This window comes from Anolis carolinensis, chromosome 4 (assembly GCF_035594765.1).
Source record: "Anolis carolinensis isolate JA03-04 chromosome 4, rAnoCar3.1.pri, whole genome shotgun sequence".
Taxonomy (NCBI): domain Eukaryota; kingdom Metazoa; phylum Chordata; class Lepidosauria; order Squamata; family Dactyloidae; genus Anolis; species Anolis carolinensis.
In genome coordinates, this window is record NC_085844.1 from 79,960,384 (window position 1) to 79,983,159 (window position 22,776).

General features: G+C 39.1%; 1 protein-coding gene across 3 annotated transcripts in view; it reads left to right on the plus strand.

The window, feature by feature from the left end:
• The window catches only part of gfod1 (Gfo/Idh/MocA-like oxidoreductase domain containing 1), a 62,898-nt gene that overhangs the window by 28,953 nt on the left and 11,169 nt on the right, over positions 1–22,776 (plus strand). Inside the window, exon 1 of one of the 3 annotated variants that reach the window (XM_008108831.3) lies at positions 19,425–21,662. The exons of 1 other annotated variant lie outside the window; for it this stretch is intronic. In XM_008108831.3, coding sequence (XP_008107038.1) covers positions 21,587–21,662 — 76 coding nt within the window. In that variant the 5' untranslated portion in view covers positions 19,425–21,586. Of the gene's footprint in view, positions 1–19,424; positions 21,712–22,776 lie in introns of those variants that run through there. One more of the 3 variants, XM_008108832.3, reaches the window with a different exon arrangement.

A 22,776-nucleotide genomic window follows, 5' to 3' on the forward strand; every position in this document is an offset into this window, starting at 1 on the left:
TGGACCATGCCACTAATTGTTGACCACTTAAGAAGCTATTTTTAATTTTAGGGACTCTGTTGCAGCATTCCACAAACAGAGTAGTGTGTTCAAAAACCATTTGCATGGGATTGTGGATACAACTTCAGATCATATGGTGCAACTGCTTGAGATGATCAAATGTCATGGACAAGCTTTGCACCCACGAAATAGATGAAACGTCAAGGCTCTACCCTCCTTTGAAATTCATTTTTATATTAGCCCAGCCCCACCCGTCACTTTGTCAAACAGAATATGTGATTAACAAACCGCAGCGTGTGAATTTTTAGCTCTGACCTCTTCAGTATGCTAATGAATCACTGAAGATATGTATGTGCTCTTTTTCCTCGTTTAGCAGAGCAATTAGATGTGTGGTGCTATTTTTTTTTTTAAAGGATGTCTTAACAGGAAATCTTGCTGTAAGGTGCCTTGGATAGGAAGTTAATATCTGATTCAAAGCCTGATGTGGAAAACAGGCTTAATTCAAAGGAACAGGTGTGGCACTAATATTTGCCATTGTTTGGGTGCCTTTATTTGTTTGTCACAGTTTGCCTTACCTTTTTCTGCTGTATTGGAGCAGGGATAGAAGATTCACACTGAAACAAAATTCATAATTAAACTTATAATGCATCAATAATGTAAAGGTAATCGAATTTGACACCAATTTAATTGTCATCGCTCAATGTTATGGAATCCTGGCTTTGGTAGTCCTTTGAGGCACTAACACAATGTCAGAGAAAGATAAAGAACTTCTAAAACTACAATGTCCATAATTCCATAGAATTGAGCCATGGCAGTTAAAGTGCTCCACAAAGCAGCTTAATCTTTTTGTGGAGATGCTGTGTATCTATGTGCCTTCTACCGTGTTTCCCCGAAAATAAGACAGTGTCTTATATTAATTTTTGCTCCCAAAGATGTGCTAGGTTTTATTTTCAGGGGATGTCTTATTTTTCCATGAAGAAGAATTCACATTTATTGTTGAACAAAAAAATGAACATTTATTATATACTGTACAGTAGTTGTCATCACAAACCAGCATAACCAGACAAACTGTGAATCCTATCAAGAATTTCTTGTTACTACCATTATTTCCATGTACAACTGGTACGTACATTTACCAATCCTGTATGCTCTGGTGTTCTGTCTGGCAGACGCAGGGCATGCTTCTAAACAATAACTTTGCTAGGTCTTACTTTCGGGGGAGGCCTTCTATTTAGCAATTCAGCAAAACTTCTACTAGGTCTTATTTTTCGGGGATGTCTTATTTTCAGGGAAACAGGGTAGGTCTGTTCAGAGAGGGTATTAACTAGGAAGATACAGAAATATGTCAATACAGCTTTGTTGCAGCAAGAATGGTTATAGTGAAATCATGGGAGAAAGAGAGCTACTCAAGAGAGATTGGAGAGAAAAATTAATGGCCAAGTTGTCTAAGAGACTTCGGGGTAAATATAATGAAGAATTTGTAAACAAATGGTGGCTGGCCTTTTCATATGGAAAGAAGCCAAAAGTCGCCTTTAAGGATGCTGTAGGGGGAAGTATTTAAGGAACTTATATTGATAGGTCTTGTAGGGTATAGATATCATAATGAGCACAGTGGTGGGTTCACAGGTGCAGGGATGGAGGGAATGTATTGTCTACTAAGTTTGTTACTGCCTCTGTATGTTGTGTGCTCTGTTGGTAAATGTTTGTCACTGGGTTGCTATGAGTTTTCTGGGCTGTCTGACCATGTTTTCCGGGCTGTATGGCCATGAGGTTATCAGGTCTCACAATCTCTGAGAATGCCTGCCATAGATGTGGGCGAAACACCAGGAGAGAATGCTTCTATAACATGGCCATACAGCCAGGAAAACTCACAGCAACCCAGTGATTCTGACCATGAAAGCCTTCAGCAATGTATAACACTGTTTTTCCTTTTTATTTAAATAATAATAATTATTATTATAAAGTAAAAAGATTTAAAAAGAGATGCTATGTATCTGTAAATGGTAACATAAGCGTGTGTGTAGTTGTTTAATTCCTAACTCCTATTTAATATGGTTCTCTAAAAATAGATATTTGTCTTAGATATCTGTTTTATATCTATCATAATATGGGTACCTAATGAAAATATTATAGATCTCTTAATATGATAAACTAAACAGAAATCCTTGTCTGCCATTACAGAAAGTTTTGGAGGAAACTCTGTTTTTCTCTTTGTTGGAACAGGCTTTGATGAACCAGGGAGAGACACTCTGTACTCTTGTCTATTGCAGAACATTTTCTGTGTTGCTTGCTTTGTTTTACTTTGTGCTCAGTGAACCGTGGTGGATCTCTTTGCACCAAGGCAGTATGCATGGGGGAGCAATGATTCTGGCAGCCCATACTTTTGAAGCATACACTGTGAAGGAAAATTAATTTCTGACACTTCCTGTCAGCCCTTTTGAGTTATCTAGAAACTACTGAGCACAACCCGGCCAGTGTTAAGTTGCTTATGCTAATTTCTCATGGAGTAAAACCTCTCCCTCCAAACTCAGCAAAAGTTTCTTTTGAACAGATGAATAAGAGACTTGTTATATGTGTGCATGTGCCTTCAAGTTTCCTGACGACTTATAATAGCAACCCCGTGAATTTCATAGGATTTTCTTAGGCAAGGGATATTTAGAAGTGGTTTTGTCAGTTCATTCTTTTGAAATACATCCTATTTTATTTACAACATTTATATCCCATCCTTCTCACCCAAAGGGACTCAGCACCTAATCTTCTTTGGTGTTCCTCTATCCAAGAATTAGCCTGTTAACTTCCATGGTCAGATAGGATCTAACGCGTTTATGGTATCTAGGCCCCGGATGTACTTCTGTCTAAATATCTTCAAGATTTGACACAAAGCATGTATTTTACATGCTCATTAAAGCAGGGATGTCCATTTTCATCTTGGTAGTGCTGCTTTTCCTCCATAAAAATTGGTTGAAAATAATCCCCAAAGAAGTATTCATAGTTCTTTTAGTAGGGATCAATTCTAGCTGTTTTGTGAGGGGTTTGGATTGGCAGGCTTAGGAAGAATTATAAAAAAAATGTCTGCTCTAGGTGGCATTTGGGGTATTTTATCCATAAAGAAAGTTGTCACTAAAGCTGTCTTGAAACAACATGGTCATGTGGTTCAAAAGCAAATTAAGCCATTTAACTACAACTCTGACCCAGTAGCATCTAGTGTCTTCGTAATAAATCCCAGAAACACTGGGAACCATTTGTTTTCTGTTGGCGTGAGTTTTTGAATGGAACAAGAAAAGCTCTCAGTTTTTGAATGGAACAAGAAAACACTACTTTATGAAGCTTCTCAGGATTGTGAATTCTCAGTGTCTATCTTAGGACCCTTCTACACTATACTAAGACCCAAGAGGAAGCAAAAAAAAAAAGCAACCTGCTTCCTCATGGGTTGTAGTCTCACACCCCTCACCCGAACCCTGGGATTTCCTTGGAGAGATGGTTAGATGGCATCCCAGGTCAAAAAAAAAAAAAGTATCGGGGCTAAAATGGGGGGTTGGAGGGGAGAGGGTGCAGTGGGGTGGGCACAATCCCACGCTTCCAGGCTTTTCGGAGCCCAAAGAAGCGAGATGGTGGTGGGGACTGACCTCCGGGACCGCGAGAGCAATCCTGGAAATCAGTCCCCACAGGGCCCTCACCTTAGTTTAAGGTTCGGGTCTTTAGAGGTGTTTAATTAATGCAAAGTAAACTGGGAAAACCCGGTTTTCTCTACATTAATTTGCTTTTACCCAAGGAGTCATTTGGACACATTTTGGGTCTGTCAGGAAGGACTCTGAGTTACAGAACTTAATAGGAATTTGTCATATTGATCCCTGCTGTATCATTGGCATGAAATTTTGAGCATGTTGCTGACAGATTATGCCTGATATTTATGCCAAGAGCTTTCTGTCTGCTTTTAACTAAAAAGCGGAATAAAATATAAGTCTACTCGCTATAACTTAGTTTTAGCCTGTTTCTTAAAGTTTGCAGCACTGTACTGCAAGGCTGCAGTTGTTCATTCCCTCAAGTCAGTTGCATCATCATAGCTCCTAGTATAGGCATATTTGCACATGTGCTATAGAAATATATCCATGCTAATTGAGGCTTCTCCGTATTACCCAAACTGGCTAGGAAAGATTTTGCAGTTTATCTCCCTCCCCCAATATTCTTACAGGATTGTTAGTTATTCTTAAGGCGATCTCCATTAGGACAATGCTTCTGATGTTGGATTCATGAAGAGAGAAATTTGATTCTGCTATCTCTTTATAGGCAAAATCACAGTCTTCACACAATCTGATAAATATTGAAAAGATTAGATAAAAGAAAGAGGGAGGGAAATGGTAGCGGGATGCTACATAACCTTGAACATCAACCCTCCTAATCCAAGCATCAGGCAGGGGTCCAAAGTTCACAAGAAAATTGCAGGCCTTGCTTTCAAGGAGTAACATGATAGGCAAAATAACTAGTCCCTATCAATTGACCTGAGAAGTAGCTGTAGGGAGTTTGCTTCCTTCTCCACTGCTTAGACACATACAATGCACACATGTTTGTATCTGAAGAGAGCCCAATTTGTGGTACTCAACTCAGGCAGGGGAAATCCTTTGTCTAAATCCCACTGCTGCCTCCAATTGAGGAGATGTGCGCACGTGTGAGAGGGAGGGATGGAGGATGTGTGAATGTATGACAGGGAGGATTTAGGGGAGAAGGAAGGATAACTGAACTGATGGGTTTAAATGAGTAAAGATGGTAACTTATATATAAAAGTACGGTAACTGCCACCAACGTGAGGTAACAGGCTTACAGAGAGGCAGGGAGACTTATCTTTATGAACAATAACAAAATTCAAGTTTATTTGTACATAAGCGTATGGTTCCAATACATAAACATTTCAGGATCTTAAGTTACAATGCCGTCTTGTTTGAATGGATATTTCTTAAATAACTTCTCTTCAAAACAGTATACTAAACTCCCGGTCAACTTATATTCCCAGCCTTTCCCCTGAGTGACCATAAGCTGCCGTCCTTAGCTGATTTCCACAGCTCCTAATCTTTCCAAAACCTAACAGCCACTGCTCCTCTCAAAACCTTATCCGCCACTCCTTTTAAAAAAGGGAATATACTCTGTCAACTTAGCCACGCCCCCTTTTTCTCCCAAGGGAAGCTGTGTTACCATGGCAACCTACCAAATGCTGCTTCCAGCTAGTTTCCATGTTAGGCTTTTTCTTGCTAATATATAACTCCCTTTCCCTTAACAAACAAATAAATAAAATCATATCAATAATATCTGTTTAACACATAACTTCTCTACAGTATCACTAACCTATATATCTTCATTGGGGTGACCTAGATCCAGGCGTGTTGGAATTTGCTGAACTTGTAGCCGGAAGAAGGAAAATGGCTGAAAAGGTGATGAGGATGGCAGAGAAAATCTCGAGAAAGGGGTAGTCTTCCTGAAAGAAGCTGTAATCTCATATAGAACTTTTTTTTTGTGTCAGAAGCGAATTGAGAAACTGCAAGTCGCTTCTGATATGAAAGAATTGGCTATCTGCAAGGACGTTACCCAGGATGTTTTACTATCCTGTGGGAGGCTTCTCTCATGTCCCCGCATGGGAAGCTGGACCTGACAGACGGGAGCTCATCCTGCTCCCTGGATTCGAGCCACCAACCTCTCTGTCGGCAGTCTGTCAGCACAAGAGTTTAACCCATTGCACCACTGGGGGTTCCTATCTAGAACTGAGAGAATACTTGTAGATCTAGGCATCTGGGATTGTGGTCGAAACTCAAGCGTCTTTGCAATAGACCTCATCTTACATATGTGCTTTTGTTTCTCACTGGTAGAAGAAATAAGCAGACTCACATCATCAAATGAGAGATTTTCTATAATCACTGAGGGTATAGGCAAGAAGCTTGCTAATATGTTGTGTAGGAAGTAGGTGGGGTTACAGTCAGAAAGTTTGTTTGGTAGTTCTTGGTTCTGCAAAACACATTGCATAGGAACAGATAACACTATATAACAAAATTTGAAAAAAAAAACTGTTCCTGGTTTGAAATTGTTATTTCCTGTTTAATTGTGCAGTACTTACTACAAAAGTAGTTGTTATACTCGAGAAACTTTGTTTTTGGGACTGCCACAAACTTTGTGGAATTAGCTGAGACTCCATGAGATATTAATTGAAAAACTATGATATGATAGAACCAATTAGAAAATGATGTTTATAACCCAGGAACTGAAATCGTGTTACATAGTGTCATCCATTCATATGAGTTCACAGTTGACCACTTGAAGAACTGCAGGTAAGCAGTCTGTTTATTTGAGGACACAGAGGGCTGAAGTTCCAAAAATAACTCTTTAAAGCTGTATCTAGGGCAGTCAAGAAGAGGTCATCAGATTTGTAATAAGATTGAAGCATAATAAATCAGAAGTTGTAAGTAGTGAGCATTGTATATAAATTGAATTGCTGAAGCCAGGAGGTTGCATTTCTACGAAGCTCAATATATCATATACAGTCAGTGCACATGAAGCCTCATCCCAAGGTTGGTTGTTGTATGTTTGCAGGAATTTGCTGACTGGCGACCCTGAGGAAAACCTGTCATGTTTTTTTTTTCTGGATAAGATTTTGTTCAGAAAGGGTTTCTCATTGCTTTTCTTTTGGACCGAGAGAGTATGACTTTCCCAAAGTAACTCATTGAATTTCAAAATCTAAATTGGGAGTTGAATTCTGCTCTCTCAGAGTCCTAATCCAACACTTAAATCACCACAGTGTGCTGTCTCTTTCTATCTGAAAGGGAGAACCAATATCTACATTCCATTTCCATTTTTGTTCTGGGAAAGGTTTGGGGAAGGAGATTTCCAGCAGAAGCATTATATATCATTGGCCCTGTTGCAGAATTCAATATTTTTGAGGTGAGATAATTATAAGAAGCAATTGGTGTCTGTAGACTGTTTGCAGGATAGGATGGATACATGAGTAATTTATAGTTTGTAAAGGTTAATTATTGAAAAAGCCACTTCCTTAGGCGTGGCATAACATTAAATCTCTCTAGACAGTTTTATTACTGTTTTACCAGATACTGAAGAAATACATGAACCTGTTTTGTGAACTATATTTAGTTGAGGCAAACATAACCCAGCTGCAGGAAAACAGAAAAAGGGTGCTTGCAAATAAGCCCAGTGGATCTGAAATCAGTAGTAATGAAATGTTGTCGCTTTGTTTTCCATGGAACTTAGCTGTAATTAATTCTTGCATTATTTAAGCAACTGAGGCGCCGTCTACACTGACATATAATCGAGATTATCAAAGCAGATAATCTGCATTATCTGCTTTGAACTGGATTATATGAGTCTACATTGCCATATAACCCAGTTCAAAGCAGATAATCTGGCAGTGTACAAGGAGCCTGAGAGTCTTGTCATAACATAAAGTCCAAAACTGATGTTTTGTGGACTATAATCTACTTCATCGGGTACATGAATTGTTACCCTAAGTTGGTGTGAACACAATTTTTGTTAAGTTGTATTCCAAGCATACTATTAACACTTAAATCCTGTTATGTAATTATTCTATACCTCATGCTATGTAATTATACATAGAATAATTTGCCACTGAATTTAGTGACATCAACTTCCGGGGACCTAACTAAACATTGCGCCTTATGCAGCTAGTCCTCCATTGCACCATCAAGAGGATGATGAGGGGCCAAGTGGACAATGTTTGCTTTCACTTGGTCTCTAGGGAGCATTGTAACCCAAACCTCACTGCTTTGGTGCCAAGAGAAGATGAGCAATGGAGAAAAGCAGCATTGCTCTTTGTTGCTTACATGATCTAGTTCCTGCATGGAGAATTGGTAAACCTCAGAGGTAGTGCCTCTATGGAACTTCACAAAAGGCAAAGCTTCTTGCTAGTTCTTTTCCAGCCGCTGTTGAAGGGAAAATAGTGTAAGGAAAGTTCAGCTGCATTGCATGCAATCCTTTCTGAAAAGCCAGTGTTCTGCTAATCAGCACATAATTAGGCAACTGGGTTTAATTTCATTCATCCTGTCTGGAAACATTTTCCAAGAGGACAAAATGCCCCTTCCTATGTAGAAAGAGGATATTGGCATATTCTTCATAATATAGCTGAAGTTTATGTTGCTTTTCTTTTCCTCGTAAATGTTTTTCCTTAAAAATTAAAAACAACAGAATTAAGCACTCTTTTTCCAAACACGTTTCATGCTGCATTTATCGGGACCATGTATTAGTGTATTTAGGATAAGCAAAAAGCCTGAGAAAAGTTTGAACATTGAGCATTGCATCCTCGAGTGGACTATTCCAGAATTTAGGTGGGGCAATAAAGTGGCCCAAAATATATGAAACAATTTTGTTTGTTTTTAAACGAGAGGTCAGTAGGATCAGTATGTCTAGTAGCTTCTGTGCAAGCTGTGAAAGAATGCTCTGCTACAGTGACTAATGTGCAAAATCAATTTGACTTTGAATGGAGTGACCCCGTCTGTAATTGGCAGGCATTCCTGCTGCCTCATGCTATTATCAATAGTATTTTGTTTTGTTTTTAAATTCCATTAAATTTCAACCAAATAACCAAAGCAAGTAAGCTTGGGAGAAGTGAAAATATTTCTACTGTGTTATGTTCTCCAACCCTGTTTGTAAGATTTCCTGGTGTTTGTTTCTTTTGTCTTATGACAGCTTGCTCATATTGATGAACATGTTGGTTGATGGCCAGTGCTCTAATGGCTCTAGCAGCTGCACATTTTCAAGTTAGTTTAAGAGTGTTAGAAACAAATATGGTTCTGGTTGAACAAGTCATTGTGCAAATAGTTGCACAAGTAGTTGTCAAAGGAGTTTTGCACAGCTGGTTTGCACAATGGATTCTGAAGCTGAGTAATCCAGATCAACATTATTATTTTGAATATTTATCATTGGTGCCAGTAGTGATGTCCAATCTTTGGTCCTCCAGGTGTTTAGGACTTTGACTTAGAGAAGCCCTGGCCAGTTTGTTCGATGGTCAAGAATTCTGGGAGCTGAAGTTCAAGAGGACCAAAGGTTGGACACTACTTGTGCAGAGATGATAAAGCCAAAGCTAGGGTAATATCAACATTACCATTGTTTTTTTACAGAGCAATCCCCTTCTATACTCTCCTATTCCGAATGATTACAGGGATATCGCTACCATTGATCCTAGAAAGTAAAATAAGAGGCAGACTCCAAATTTGCAAAGTGAGGACAAATTTTAGTGAACAGAAGAAATGGGCAACGATTTAAGTTATATAGGGATCTACCCTCTATGCAAGAGGGATCAACTCATCCATTTTGCCACCTAAGATTATGGCTAAGTTACCTGGGGTTAGTGTAAATATGCTCCACGGCAAGTATGCTCACACTATTCAGGATACATTATCATAAAAACTTATGTTCTCCAAGCCCTTTGATTGTACAACATCACAGGCTGAGAACTGGAGATATGAAAGCAAATTATTTCCCAAGCTACTGATTTTCTGAGGTTTGTGGCATGTTTTGACTGTGGGGCCAACACCCCATTAGCACAGCACAGTGGCAATTCTAGTTGGATTCAGTTTAAACTGGAGATCCATATGCTTATCTATGAATAAAAAAGAAAATAGCATTGTTGTATACTATACATTTAATGTCATTTGTAATTTTACTCATAATAATAATAATAATAATAATAATAATAATAATAATAATAATAATAATAATACTTTATTTATATACCGCCCTATCTCCCGGATGGGACTCAGGCCGGTTTACAGTCATAAAAGCAACACAACATTACATAACGACATAACACACATTATTAAACAAGGTAAAAAATACAATTATAACAATAAATCACACTTACATGACCAGATCAAGGGGACGGGAACCATAAACCCAATATATTAAAATGTATCATTTTAGGCTAGGGAAATCTTGTGCAATGTATTCAGGCTCAGAAATCGGCGGTAGTCCAATATAATTATTCAAAAACCTGCCGACACCACCAGGTCTTCAGTTCCTTACGGAAATTGGATAATGTAGGGGATTGCCTGATCTCTTTTGGCAGTGCATTCCAGAGCCGGGGGGCCACTGCCGAGAAGGCTCGTCCCCTCGTCCCCACCAGCCGCACTTGAGACGGTGGTCGGAGCGCGAGAAGAGCCTCCCCGGAAGATCTCAAGGTCTGCACTGGCTCTTAGGAGGAGATGCAATCACGGAGATAGGTAGGGCCCAAGCCGTGTAGGGCTTTATAGGTCAAGACCTGCACCTTAGTAGTTCTTTTCTTCCAATTTCATCCAGTATGTTTCTTCTTTCTGCAGACTTTTAAGTGTAACTGCAAGTAACAGAAAGTGCTATTATCCAAGTTACCATGTGCTGTATTCCCCTATTTTGGTGTTTAAATATGGGGTCCAGCACATGTCTCTCAAAGGTGGTACACTCTGGAAGATATCCTATTTTTTGTTATAACTTCTGTTACATCTTTTTGAAGGCATCCCTTCAGTGCCCTCTCTATCATGAATGGCACTCTCTTCTCCTCACTTGCATAAGATAATTAAATAGACATCAAGAACAAAGACAACAAGAAGCAGCAGACTCCAGCATTTGGCTGTGGGCCTGGTAAAGAGGTTTGGGCCTCAGCAAGTGCCCAACAATGCCAAACCTTGATGTGCTCTTTTGTCATATTTCCCTAGATGGTGCTCTGTTAGATTATACTTGGTTATTTTTTATTTGTCAAATAAGTGGGTTTTCCTTCTTTTACAGTAGGATTCTCAAGGTATACTATCTTTACAAATAATTCTCAATGTGAATTCCCTATTCATGTTGCAATGTTGCATAAACTTCAGCGGCAGAGTTTTATCTCTGTGTTTGCTCTCTCAGCTGCAGTGAGGAAGAACACCACATGAACTACAAAAAAAAAAAAATCTGGGGGAAAGGGCCCTCATTGGGGTTTTTCCAGTTGTAAATGGAAAATGAACAGAAAGATCAGTGCTCTTCTACCATCCCAAAGTCCCCAGAAAACAAACAACTTCCTATCAACTAAATGGCAATTCATTTTCCCCACAGACACTCTAACAATATATTGGCACTATTATGCAGTTTGGAGGTGGATTCAGATAAGCTGGGAGCGGTGTGCAGCACCTACAGAAACATGTGAAAAGCCAGTTTGAGGTTGGGATAGTGGACAAAGTGTCCACTGATCTGAACCAAACCCTGGAATTTTTTTCTTAACCAGTTCACTGAGATGCAGTGATGCACAATGCCATGTCCGTTCAGGATCTGCGCTGGATGAAGGCAGAGCACAGGAATTGAGAATAAAAGGATAGAAAGTGAGAGTTCCTGTGGGAATGACATGGGTTCCCTTCAGGGGGAGTATTTATTTATTTTCCAGCCAAACTGTGCTTCAGCATTTTTAAAGATGCATCAGCACTTGCATTTCCCACCCCAGTTTTGAGCCCTGCATGGGATATACTCTTGTGGCTGCAGTTTGTTTCCTGGCTTATTCCAGACTTGTCTATGAATACTAGACTATATTTAAAATGAAGGAATTGGAAAAACCACCTCTGTGCATTCCTTCCTCTAAGAATACCCTAAGAAATTCATGAAGTCACTATGAGTTGATGGGTGACTTGAAGGCACATACATATTGAGAAGAAACATTGGAAATGACTCAATGGCACAAAACAACAATATACAGGTTGCATAATCCACATGAAGCAGTATTTTGTGACTTTCCAGTCTGATATATCTTTCTTATAGGATGTTGCTGCTGAGAGACAGGAAGTTCCTATATAGAGATGTTATTATTGGAACTCTCATATTTTATCACAGTATCAGGGCAAGGGAGATGCCCATCTGTAATGGATGTCTCATCACTGCAGTGAATCATTTCAGCTGCTCTGCTAGAAACAGTCTATAAAACAAAATAGGCCACTACTGGGAATTTCACGTTAGTGAATAAATATTCAGGGTAATGACCAGAAGAGATGCTGAAAATTAATTTCATTGCAGCTATGGAAGGGACAAAGCAAAGCACATTTTAAGCAGCATAGAATTTAATGAAGCAAAATGCGACTGGCCCTGCATACCCTGGCCTCAAGGCATCAAATCCCATCTGATATTGGAAGCTAAGCAGGATCAGCCTTTATTAGTACTTGAATGGAGACTGCCAATGAATAACAGGTAATCTAGGCTATATTCAGAGGAAGAAAATGGCAAAACTGTCTCTGAGGATTCTTTGTCTAATAAAAGCCTATGAACTTATATCTGCAGACAACTTGAAGGCATATACACAGAACGTGGCTGGCTGCTAAAGAGCCCTTTTCTCTCTTACTACATATTTCATGGAAAACCCTTGTGTATAAACAAAGGAGCCCTATCATTAGTGCCTGAAAAGACAGAAGCTTTCCTGTCAGGATGTAAATTATAGCACTCCAAAGGGCTACTCTTGTTATAATTATTTCTGGGCAACATTATGTGACTTGTAGCCAGTTGTTTGCAAAATATAAATTAGGTTTTCTAGTGGGGAAATTATTTTTCCTTGCTCTATGAGTGGGTGACCAGTTCTTGTCCTTCCACATAAATTGAGAGAGGAAACTCTCACTTCTCTTATTCTTGAGAAGATTTCATCTCTGTCAACCTACCTTTCAAGTTATTTCCTCTCCAGCTCCCTCCCTGGAGGCTGTTCCTCTTCCGCTGATTCCTGCCACTTATGCGGGTCACAGTTACTCTTAAACCCCGCTCCTGCCATTTTTTTCTGAGCGTTTTGATAGAAATGTAACGTGAAAAAGAACTGTGATGTAAACAGATGTTAAAAGCACAAGGAAGAAAGTGCTCAATTTCTCCCATCTGTTGTCCGCTACTTTTCCTTTTACCACTGGGCTTTCATATGGAGCATTTAGATAGGATGAAACCTTCAGTACCATTGACTCACCGTATACTTTGTAGGTTTTCAAAACTGAACAGCAAATATCAGGGTTTTTTTAAAAATCTCTTCAGCTTGTTAAATAACTTCAAAACAGTTTTCTAAACAAGATACATGAAAGCAATTGAAAGACAGAAAACAACAACGGAGGCTTCTGTGTTTGGTAGAGGAAGAATCAGTGTTTTCATGTTAAGTAGGTCACATTGTTTGCAGCTGAATTAGAGCTTAGTTTATTAATCTGGTTATTTTTACAGTGAAGTCCTTCAGCATGACCCAATTGACTCCAATTTAGATTCATATGATAGGGATATCAAATCTGTAAGTCTGGGAGCTGTAAATCCACATTTCCACTGTCTCTCAGAGTTATGGGAGGATGGCCACCTCAAGGTTTGCAGGATCTATGACTACATCCTACTATCATTTCCCATACGCAACTTCTCTCTGGCAGTATAGTCAATGGGAGTTGTAATCCAAACCAAGACTACTTAAAGCAGTGCTTCCCAACCCTTGATCCTCCAGGTGTTTTGGACTTTAGTTCCCACAATTCCTAACACCTGGTAAGCTGGCTAGAATTTCAGGGAATTGAAGTCCAAAACACCCAGAGGACCAAAGGTTGGGGTCCATTGACTGAAGTGATGGTCCATGGACTGAGATCTGTCCGCACACCATTGACTGTAAGCCTCAGGAGTATTTCCAGCAAAGAAAAACAGTTGCAGTCGGTGGTTATATGTGATATTGATACTTGGCACATGGGCAGGGGGATTGCAGGACCTTCATGTAAGTAAGCAAGCTTGCTATACACCAGTCTAAACCACCTGGAGAACATAACCTTCAAGGAGGCTGCACTTCTGTGATAATTCTCACCTATAATGCATTTCTCTCAGTGGGAAATGAAGCATGCCCTAGAGAAATTGAGTCTTCCAGGGAAGGAGTGCTGTAGGATCCTATGATTCTATAACAGGATATGAGCACCCTAGCTGTGAGGAGGGCCGGAGCATTTGGAAATAAGGCCTTGGGGACATTAATAGCAAATAATCTGTGCTTGAGATTCAGTTTCAAATTTTGCATTCAGGAAATATGACAAATAACTATCTGGCATTTTGTCAATACAGCTAGCATTCAATAATGATACTGGAGGTTGTTTTGAAAGGCCAGTTCTTTCCAACATTCATGTGACCTTCATTTCAATTTTATTTCATGTCATTGAGGCTACTTCCACACGGGTGTATAAAATCCACATTGAATTATATGGCAGTGTGGACTCAGATAACCCAGTTCAAAGCAGATATTGTGGGTTATCTGCCTTGATGGTCTGGGTTATACGGGTGTATGGAAGAGCCCTAAGATGATAGAACCCAATTCAAAGGGTGCAGACACTTATTAGGCTGGATCTATATTGGCCTATATCCCAGATTATCCTCTTATCCCAGATTATTTTGCAGTGAAGACTCATATTAGAGTCTACACTGCCTTGATATTCTGGGTTACATGACTGTGTGGAAGGGCCCTCAGATAATCCAGTTCAAAGCAGATATTGTGGATTATCTGCCTTGATATTCTGCCTTGATATTCAGAGTAGATATTCTGGGATCAGATCCTGGGATGTATGGCAGTGTAGAAGCGGCCTTAGTATGATAAACTAAACAAAAATCCTTGTCTAACATTACAGAAAGCTTGGTGGAAACTTATGAAAGACACTTTCTTACAAGCTTTGATGACCCAGGTCCTGGGATATAGGACAGTGTAGATTAAGCCTTAAACATGCAGCCTACAATTAATGTGGGAGGGATTTGGCTGTTTTCCAGACAACATAATATATCTCAGTCATGGCTTTCTTGAATGTATAATTCTACAGATTTGGAAACCTAATGCTCTACATTAGTGGGAGAGCAACAATCATAATTTGATCCAGGCACAGTTCCTAGGGACTGAGGCCCCTTCCACACAGCTGAATAAAACCCCACATTATCTGCTTTGAACTGGGATATATGGCAGTGTGGACTCAGATAACCCAGTTCAAAACAGATATTGTAGGTTATTCTGCCTTGATATTCTGGGTTATATGAGTGTATGAAAGGGCCATCAGGCCCCTTCTACACTATTAGGAGCCCTTTCACACAGCTTTATATCCCAGAATATTAAGGCCGAAAATCCAACAATATCTGCTTCAAATTGGGTTGTCTGAGTCCACACTCTGATAATGTGGGATTTTCTGCCTTGATATTCTGGGATATAGGGCTGTGTGGAAGGGCTGTTGGTAATCTAGGTTATCAGAGCAGGAAATCAACATTATTTGATTTGAAGTGGATTATTTTAGGGCTCTTCCACAAAGCCATATAACCCAGGATATCAAGGCAGATAATCCACAATATCTGCTTTGAACTGGGTTATCTGGGGGCCCTTCTACACAGTCATGTAACCCAGAATATCATGGCAGAAAATCCCACAATATCTGCTTTAAACTGGACTATATGGCAGTGTGGACTCAGATAACCCAGTTCAAAGCAGATATTGCAGGATTTTCTGCCTTGATATTCTGGGTTTTTTGGCTGTGTGAAAGAACCTCAAGGGCCCTTCCAGACAGGCCCTATATCCCATGATCTGATCCCAGATTTTTTGTTTATCCCAGATTATCTGGCAGTGGGGACTCATAATCCAGTTTAAAGCTGAAAATCTGGGATCAGATCCTGGGATATAGGGCCTGTCTGGAAGGGCCCTACGCGAAAGAATACTAGTAGTAATAAATATTTATGTCTTTGCTCCTAATATCCTAAATCAATCTTTTCTTTTGTTATGCAGAAGCCATGGTTAAAAATGTTTCTAGTCAGTCATCTTTTTTTATAGACTGGAATGTGGTGCTTTGCTGCCCTGCATCAACCTTGGGTTTCATAATTGTGTCACATGCTATATGCTAAGAAGCCATGTAGCTGCAGTGTAAACATGAATCCCAAAAGCAGTTAAAGAGCTATACTGTGAATAGCATATGAAGATTTTTTTCACTAATGAGGGGGTATTTGTATGTGTTGGAGATATACCTAATGTACATTTTTGTGGGAGCTACACACTTAGGTTAGTGTTGGCTCAACTTCTTATGTCATGTCATTTACTATACTTGTATCTCCTTTGCTTATTTTAGCTTGCCACTTCTATTTATAGAAGAGCCAATAGAAGTTGTTTTTTGCAGCTCCCCCACCCCACGTCTCTATTTCCCTTAATATGACTGCCACAGGGCGCTGATACCAGGGGATGAATTGGGATGCTGGGCACACGGACTTGCCAGATCATGTGATGTGTGCATTAAAGCACAGTCCATGAAGGGCAAGAGAAGGTGAACTGATTCTGTGAGGACAAATATCAGTGATGAATGCACTCTATCAACACTGTGCAGAAAACAAAGAAAGCAAAACAACTATGTGAACTTTTATTAATATTTTGCCTTTATTTACTCATCTCTATTTTCCATAATTGCCTGGAAGGGATTATTCCAGGTATTTTACTCGGCTCACCATCTCATGGACAGGCTGGTGGTGATTTGTAATTTTCATTAAAAATACAACTCTCTACCAGAGCTTTGAAGAATTTAGGGGCAAATTTACAGCTCTCAAAATCTCATGGCCAGTAAGGCCAGTGTTTTTTTTTTCCAAATTTTTCTCTCTAGATCTTTTCATCTGTGAAACTATAAGGAATTGCATTGGCAGCATTCTGCCTAGATATTTAACCAAAAGCCCAGAGATTCTGGTGTTGCAATCTATATATATAAAAGAGTGATGGCATCACGGCGATTCACAAAACAACAAAAGTACAGGCCCCCCAACCTCAAAATTTGACAACACAACCCATCATCCACGCCTCAAGGTTGATACAACAAAAAGAAAAGAAAAATAAAGTCCTAATTAGAGGGAGATCAATAATTTTTTTATCCAATTGCTGCCAGTTTAGAGGGCTAATCTCTGCCCACTTGGTTGCCTAGCAACCAAGGGACAGCCAGGTTTCAGTTAGGGGACAGGCCGATTTAGGCCTCACTTAGACTTCTTCCACAGATTATCTAATTTGCACTGGATTATATGGCAGTGTAGACTCAAGGCCCTTCCACACAGCTATATAACCCATTTATAATCTTATATTATCTGCTTTGCACTGGATTATCTTGACTCCGCACTACCATATAATCCACTTCAGTGGGCATTTTATACAGCTGTGAAGAAGGAGCCTCATATAATCCAGTTCTGAGCAGATAATATAAGATTAGAAATATACAGTAGAGTCTCACTTATCCAACGTAAACAGGCCGGCAGGATAAGTGAATATGTTGGATAATAAGAAGGGATTCAGGAAAAGCCAATTAAACATCAAATTAGGTAATCGTTATACAAATTAAGCACCAAAACATCATATTATACAACAAATTTGACAGAAAAAGTAGTTCCATGCGCAGTAATGCTATGTAGTATTTACAGTAGAGTCTGACTTATCCAACACTCGCTTATCCAACGTTCTGGATTATCCAACGCATTTTTGTAGTCAATGCTTTCAATATATCGTGATATTTTGGTGCTAAATTCATAAATACAGTAATTACTATATAGCATTACTGTGTACTGAACTACTTTTTCTGACAAATTTGTTGTCTAACATGATGTTTTGGTGCTTAATTTGTAAAATCATAACTTAATTTGATGTTTAATAGGGTTATCCTTAATTCCTCATTATCCAACATATTCGCTTATCCAACGTTCTGCCGGCCCATTTATGTTGGATAAGTGAGACTCTACTGTACTGTATTTACAAATTTACCACTAAAATATCACAATGAATTTAAAACACTGACTACAAAAACATTGATTATGAAAAGGCAGACTGCGTTGGATAATCCAGAACATTGTATAAGCGAATGTTGGATAAGTGAGATTCTTCTTTAATATGAAATAATTACTGGGATAGAATCATGCAGAACAATATAATCTCTAAAACCAGGACAGTAAATAAACGGGAATTCCACACAGGAAACAATCAGGGCCAGCTAACACCTCCCATCAAAGTATTCCCATCATCAAAGTCTGGCAAATCCTGTTTTCTCAGGGCCACAGACAGTAGAAGCACATAAAATATCGCAAACAACACCACTCTGAAAACAAGGGAATTCCAGACAGGAAACAATCAGGGCCAGCTAACACCTCCCAACAAAGTATTCCCATCATCAAAGTCTGGAAAATCCTCTGTTTTCTCAGGACCACAGACAGTAGAAGCACATAAAATATCGCAAACAACACCAGTCTGAAAACAAGGGAATTCCAGACAGGAAACAATCAGGGCCAGCTAACACCTCCCAACAAAAAATTCACTCAGGGAGGAAACAGCCAGGCTTTAAAGCTGCAAGGCCATTACATCCTAATCATTTTTCCTAATTGCAGCATTCATACTTGCCTCCAACAAACAAAAAAAACCAATCAGAAATATTGTATATTCACAACCTTTAGGAAATAATATCCCCTGATGGCGCAGCGTGTTAAAGCGCTGAGCTGCTGAACTTCTGGACCGAAAGGCCACAGGTTTTAATTGGGGGAGCGGAGAGAGCCCCCACTGTTAGCCCCAGCTTCTGCCAACCCAGAAGTTCGAAAACATGCCAATGTGAGTAGATCAATAGGTACTGCTCCGGCGGGAAGGTAACGCCGCTCCATGACCTTGGAGGAGTCTACGGACAACGCCGGCTCTTCGGCTTAGAAATGGAGATGAGCACCAACCCCCAGAGTCAGACACGACTGGACTTAATGTCAGGGGAAAACCTTTACCCTTGACCTTAACTACCACCAATTCCTCAATACTTTATTTCCCATACCACCATACTTTGCCACAGCAACGCGTGGCCGGGCACAGCTAGTGATTAATAAGATAGTATCGTTCTGTCTATGGGTGGGATCCTTCCCTTTGTTCACAGCTGCTTTGTGTCTCAATTAAGGGATGAAAGCATAGTACGGTAGAGTTTCACTTATCCAACACTCGCTTATCCAACGTTCTGGATTATCCAACGCATTTTTGTAGTCAATTTTTTCAATATATCGTGATATTTTGGTGCTAAATTCGTAAATACAGTAATTACTACATAGCATTACTGCGTATTGAACTATTTTTTTGTCAAATTTGTTGTATAACATGATGTTTTGGTGCTTAATTTGTAAAATCATAACCTAATTTGATGTTTAATAGGCTTTTCCTTAATCCCTCCTTATTATCCAACATATTTGCTTATCCAACATTCTGCCGGCCTGTTTATGTTGGATAAGTGAGACTCTACTGTATAAGTAAATATAATAATACTATATTTCTTCAATTCTCCATGTAAATATCTCTAAAAATGGGTTATGTCTTAAAATTTCAGGGTATTTTTAACATACATTTTATTGTTGGTAGTACTGAAATTGGTATGTGCAAGTAATATGGTAATAATAATCCATATCTTTTCATAAACCTAAACACTGGTTTGTGATCTGCAAGTAAAACAGGCTTTCTGGACAACGATGAAAGGAAAGCTGGGGTAAATTAGAGCAAAATGTCATTGCAATTGTTCCTTTTAAGCACACTTTTGGAGCCTCATATTTTAATCCATCAGAGATATTTAAAAACATATGTGGTTCTCTTCAAAATGAGAAACAGTTGTCTTTAACTAAAGAAAGAGAGGGCAAAGAGTAATGAAGCTCAGTAAGATCACAAAAACATGCCCTGTGGGATCAGACCAAATACCTACTGTTCAGTTCACACATGATTTGAAAACAGTCCGTATGAATGGGATCTAGGGGTTTTGGCAGACCATAAGTTGAACATGATCGACTCTATAATGTGGCAGCTAGAAAAGCTAATGCAATTCTAGGCCGCATCAATAGGAGTATAGTGTTGAGATGGAGGGAAATCATAATCCCACTTTGTTCTGCTATGATCAGATACCTCACATGGAAGAAGACAGTGTCCAGTTCTGGGCATCACAGTTCATGAAAGGTATTGACAAGCTGGAACGTGTCCAGAGAAGGGTGATCAAAATGATCAAAGATTTAGAAGCTGACTCCTATTAGGAGCAGCTTAGAGAGTTGGATATGTTTAGCCTGGAAAAGAGAAGGATGAGAGGAGACACAATAGCCATGCTTACATGTTGGAAGGGATGACCTATTAAGAAGGGGGCAAGCTTTTTTTTCTGCTGCTGTGGAGACTAGGACATGGAGCAATGGAATCAAATTGCAGGAAAAGCTATTCTACCTAAACATTAGGAAGAACTTGTTGACGGTAAGAGCTGTTTGGCAGGGGAATATGCTGCCTCGAGTTTCCTTTTCTGGAGGTTATTAAGCAGAGGCTGGATGACCATCTGTCAGTAGTGCTTTGATTGTGTGTTCTTGCATGGCAGGATAGGTTGGACTGGATGGTCCTTGTGTCTTCTAACTGTATGGTTCTGTGATGCTATGCTTCTGTCGGTACAATTGCATTTTACAAAAAATGCTCATCTGAGGACCCTTTCATACAGTCATGTAACTCAGAATATCAAGGCAGAAAATCCCACAATATCTGCTTTGAACTGGGTTATCTGAGTCCACACTGCCATATATTCCAGTTCAAAGCAGAAAATGTGGGATTGTATTCAGTTGTGTGGAAGGGGCCCAAGTTAATGAGGTATTACATCATTGTAAGTATACTTTACAGAGGGAATTATATGCAAGCCATGATTTGTATTAATGCCAAAATTATTCCTTTCCCCACCTCCTCTATATAATGTATGGGTTATTTTTGATGCCCCTTATACACTGCCATATAACCCAGATCATCAAAGCAGATAATCTGGATTTTTATGGAAGTGTAGAAGGGGCCTTTGAAGCATTCATACTTTCTGAGTCTATGGAACCCTGAAGCAAAAGAATTATTGTTTGTTGGTAGCATTTGGTGCCATGTGTTGTGTATTTAAGAGATCTTTGTATAGTGAGGAGAAATGTTAATAATGAGTGCACATTCAGAATGTTTGTCTTCTCTCAGTTAGTGAAGGGAGTTATTTTGCTTCCCTTCCAAGGTGGAGGCAGAAAAGAAGCAATTAGTGGGCATTGCAGAGTCAGCTGAATATCATATCCAGATGTCTTTCTTTTTGATGGTTCTTGGATCACAGAAAGCATCTGCAGATAATCCAGAAGAGAAAAACAGTTTTAATTAACAAATAGATAAAGATGAATCTTCTGACACTTCAGGCTAAAATGAATGTTCTTTGTGGAGTACATGCAGTTTATTCAATACTGGTAACCAGTCTTAGGAATTTGCTTGAGCCTTATTGTACAGTTATGTTTTTGGTTTCATTGAGCAAATGTCCATAAAAATCTTCAGGGAAACCTCCAAGAGTTTTATATAAACCTAGTTTAGCAGTATTAACCTATTTGGGAACTGTTTTCTGTAACTTTGGGACTTTCAGACTTTATCATGTTGAGCTTCCGTAAGGACAGCTTCACAGGGACCAATTCAGAGTTGAAGCCAGCCTACTTTGAGACCACAGGTGTTGAACGTAGGTCTTTTTGCATGCAGAACATGTGCTTTGCCATTGAACTCTCTCTGTGTTTTGTTATTTAACTATGGGGGAGACCATAATATGTAGAAAGGTTTTGATTCATCTTTGGGGACTTTCACTTTAAAAAGAACATGAGTAGTAAGGCTGCAGGAGGTATCTACCTGAGGCCATGGAGAGATTACACCAGTTGGAATGGGCAGTGCTGTGGTAAACTAATGCTCTGATCTGGTTTAAATTAGCATCATATGATTATTGTGTAAGGCTTGCCATATCAGGTTTATTTCTATTTTATATTGCATTTGTATGAATTTGTCTGTTGTATCCCAAATGTCAAAATGTGTAATGAGCATTGGTGTTCTTAACATGTTGATTTTTATAATATCTTGGATGGATTGACAACAACTAGTGCAGGGTGTGGGCATCTGGATTCAAGAGGGTTAAAATGCTAGCATATTTTTGTGCTATTTATTTGCAAATAGTTACATCATCTGGAGGCAGCTCTGGTATTAGTCTGCATAACTCCACCTGGATGGCTTTATATACTTTAAAACTTAGTTAGGTTGGTTCCATATATTGCAGTAAGATATGTGTACTTTAAAATGTCATTTTTGGAATTAGAACTCCCAGAATCCTCCAGCCAGCATGGTCACAAAGGGATTCTGGGAGTAATAATCCAAAAGTTTTTTTAAAGTTGCACAGATTAAACATCACTCATCCAGAATTCTAAAATACTCCTAAACCCAAAATTGTCCAATTGGGTGGCTAAGACACCTTTACTTTCTGATAGTTCAGTGTACACAAACTTTTGTTTCACACACAAAATTATTTAAAATGTTGTGCATAAATTACTTTCAGCTATGGGTAAACAGTATATACCTATAGCTGAAAGTTTAGACTTTGGTCTCATTTCCAAGATATTTTGTTATGTACACATATGCAAATACAAATCTTCCAAAACCTGGAAAAGCCAAGGAATATGCAACTTGTAAGGAATAAGGAATATTCGACCTGGTTTTTAAAAAAGCATTTCCTCCCAAATTCTGAATGTGCCAACTCCCAGATTTTTAAATCCAAGCCTTAATCCAAATTATAGTACACTCACAGAATCAATGAGAATTTAAAAAATAAACAAAGTGAGCTTCTTTGATTCAATAAGTCTGTAGTTGGGACTATCAAATGTAATTTAGATAATTGTTTCCTGCTCATAAATATATTTATTTATGAGGCAGATGCAGTTAGGCATGTTCAAACTTCTTTCATAGCATCTTGAGTTACCTTAAGCCAACAAGGTTAAGAAAAAGCATTCTAAACTGCCTGTGTA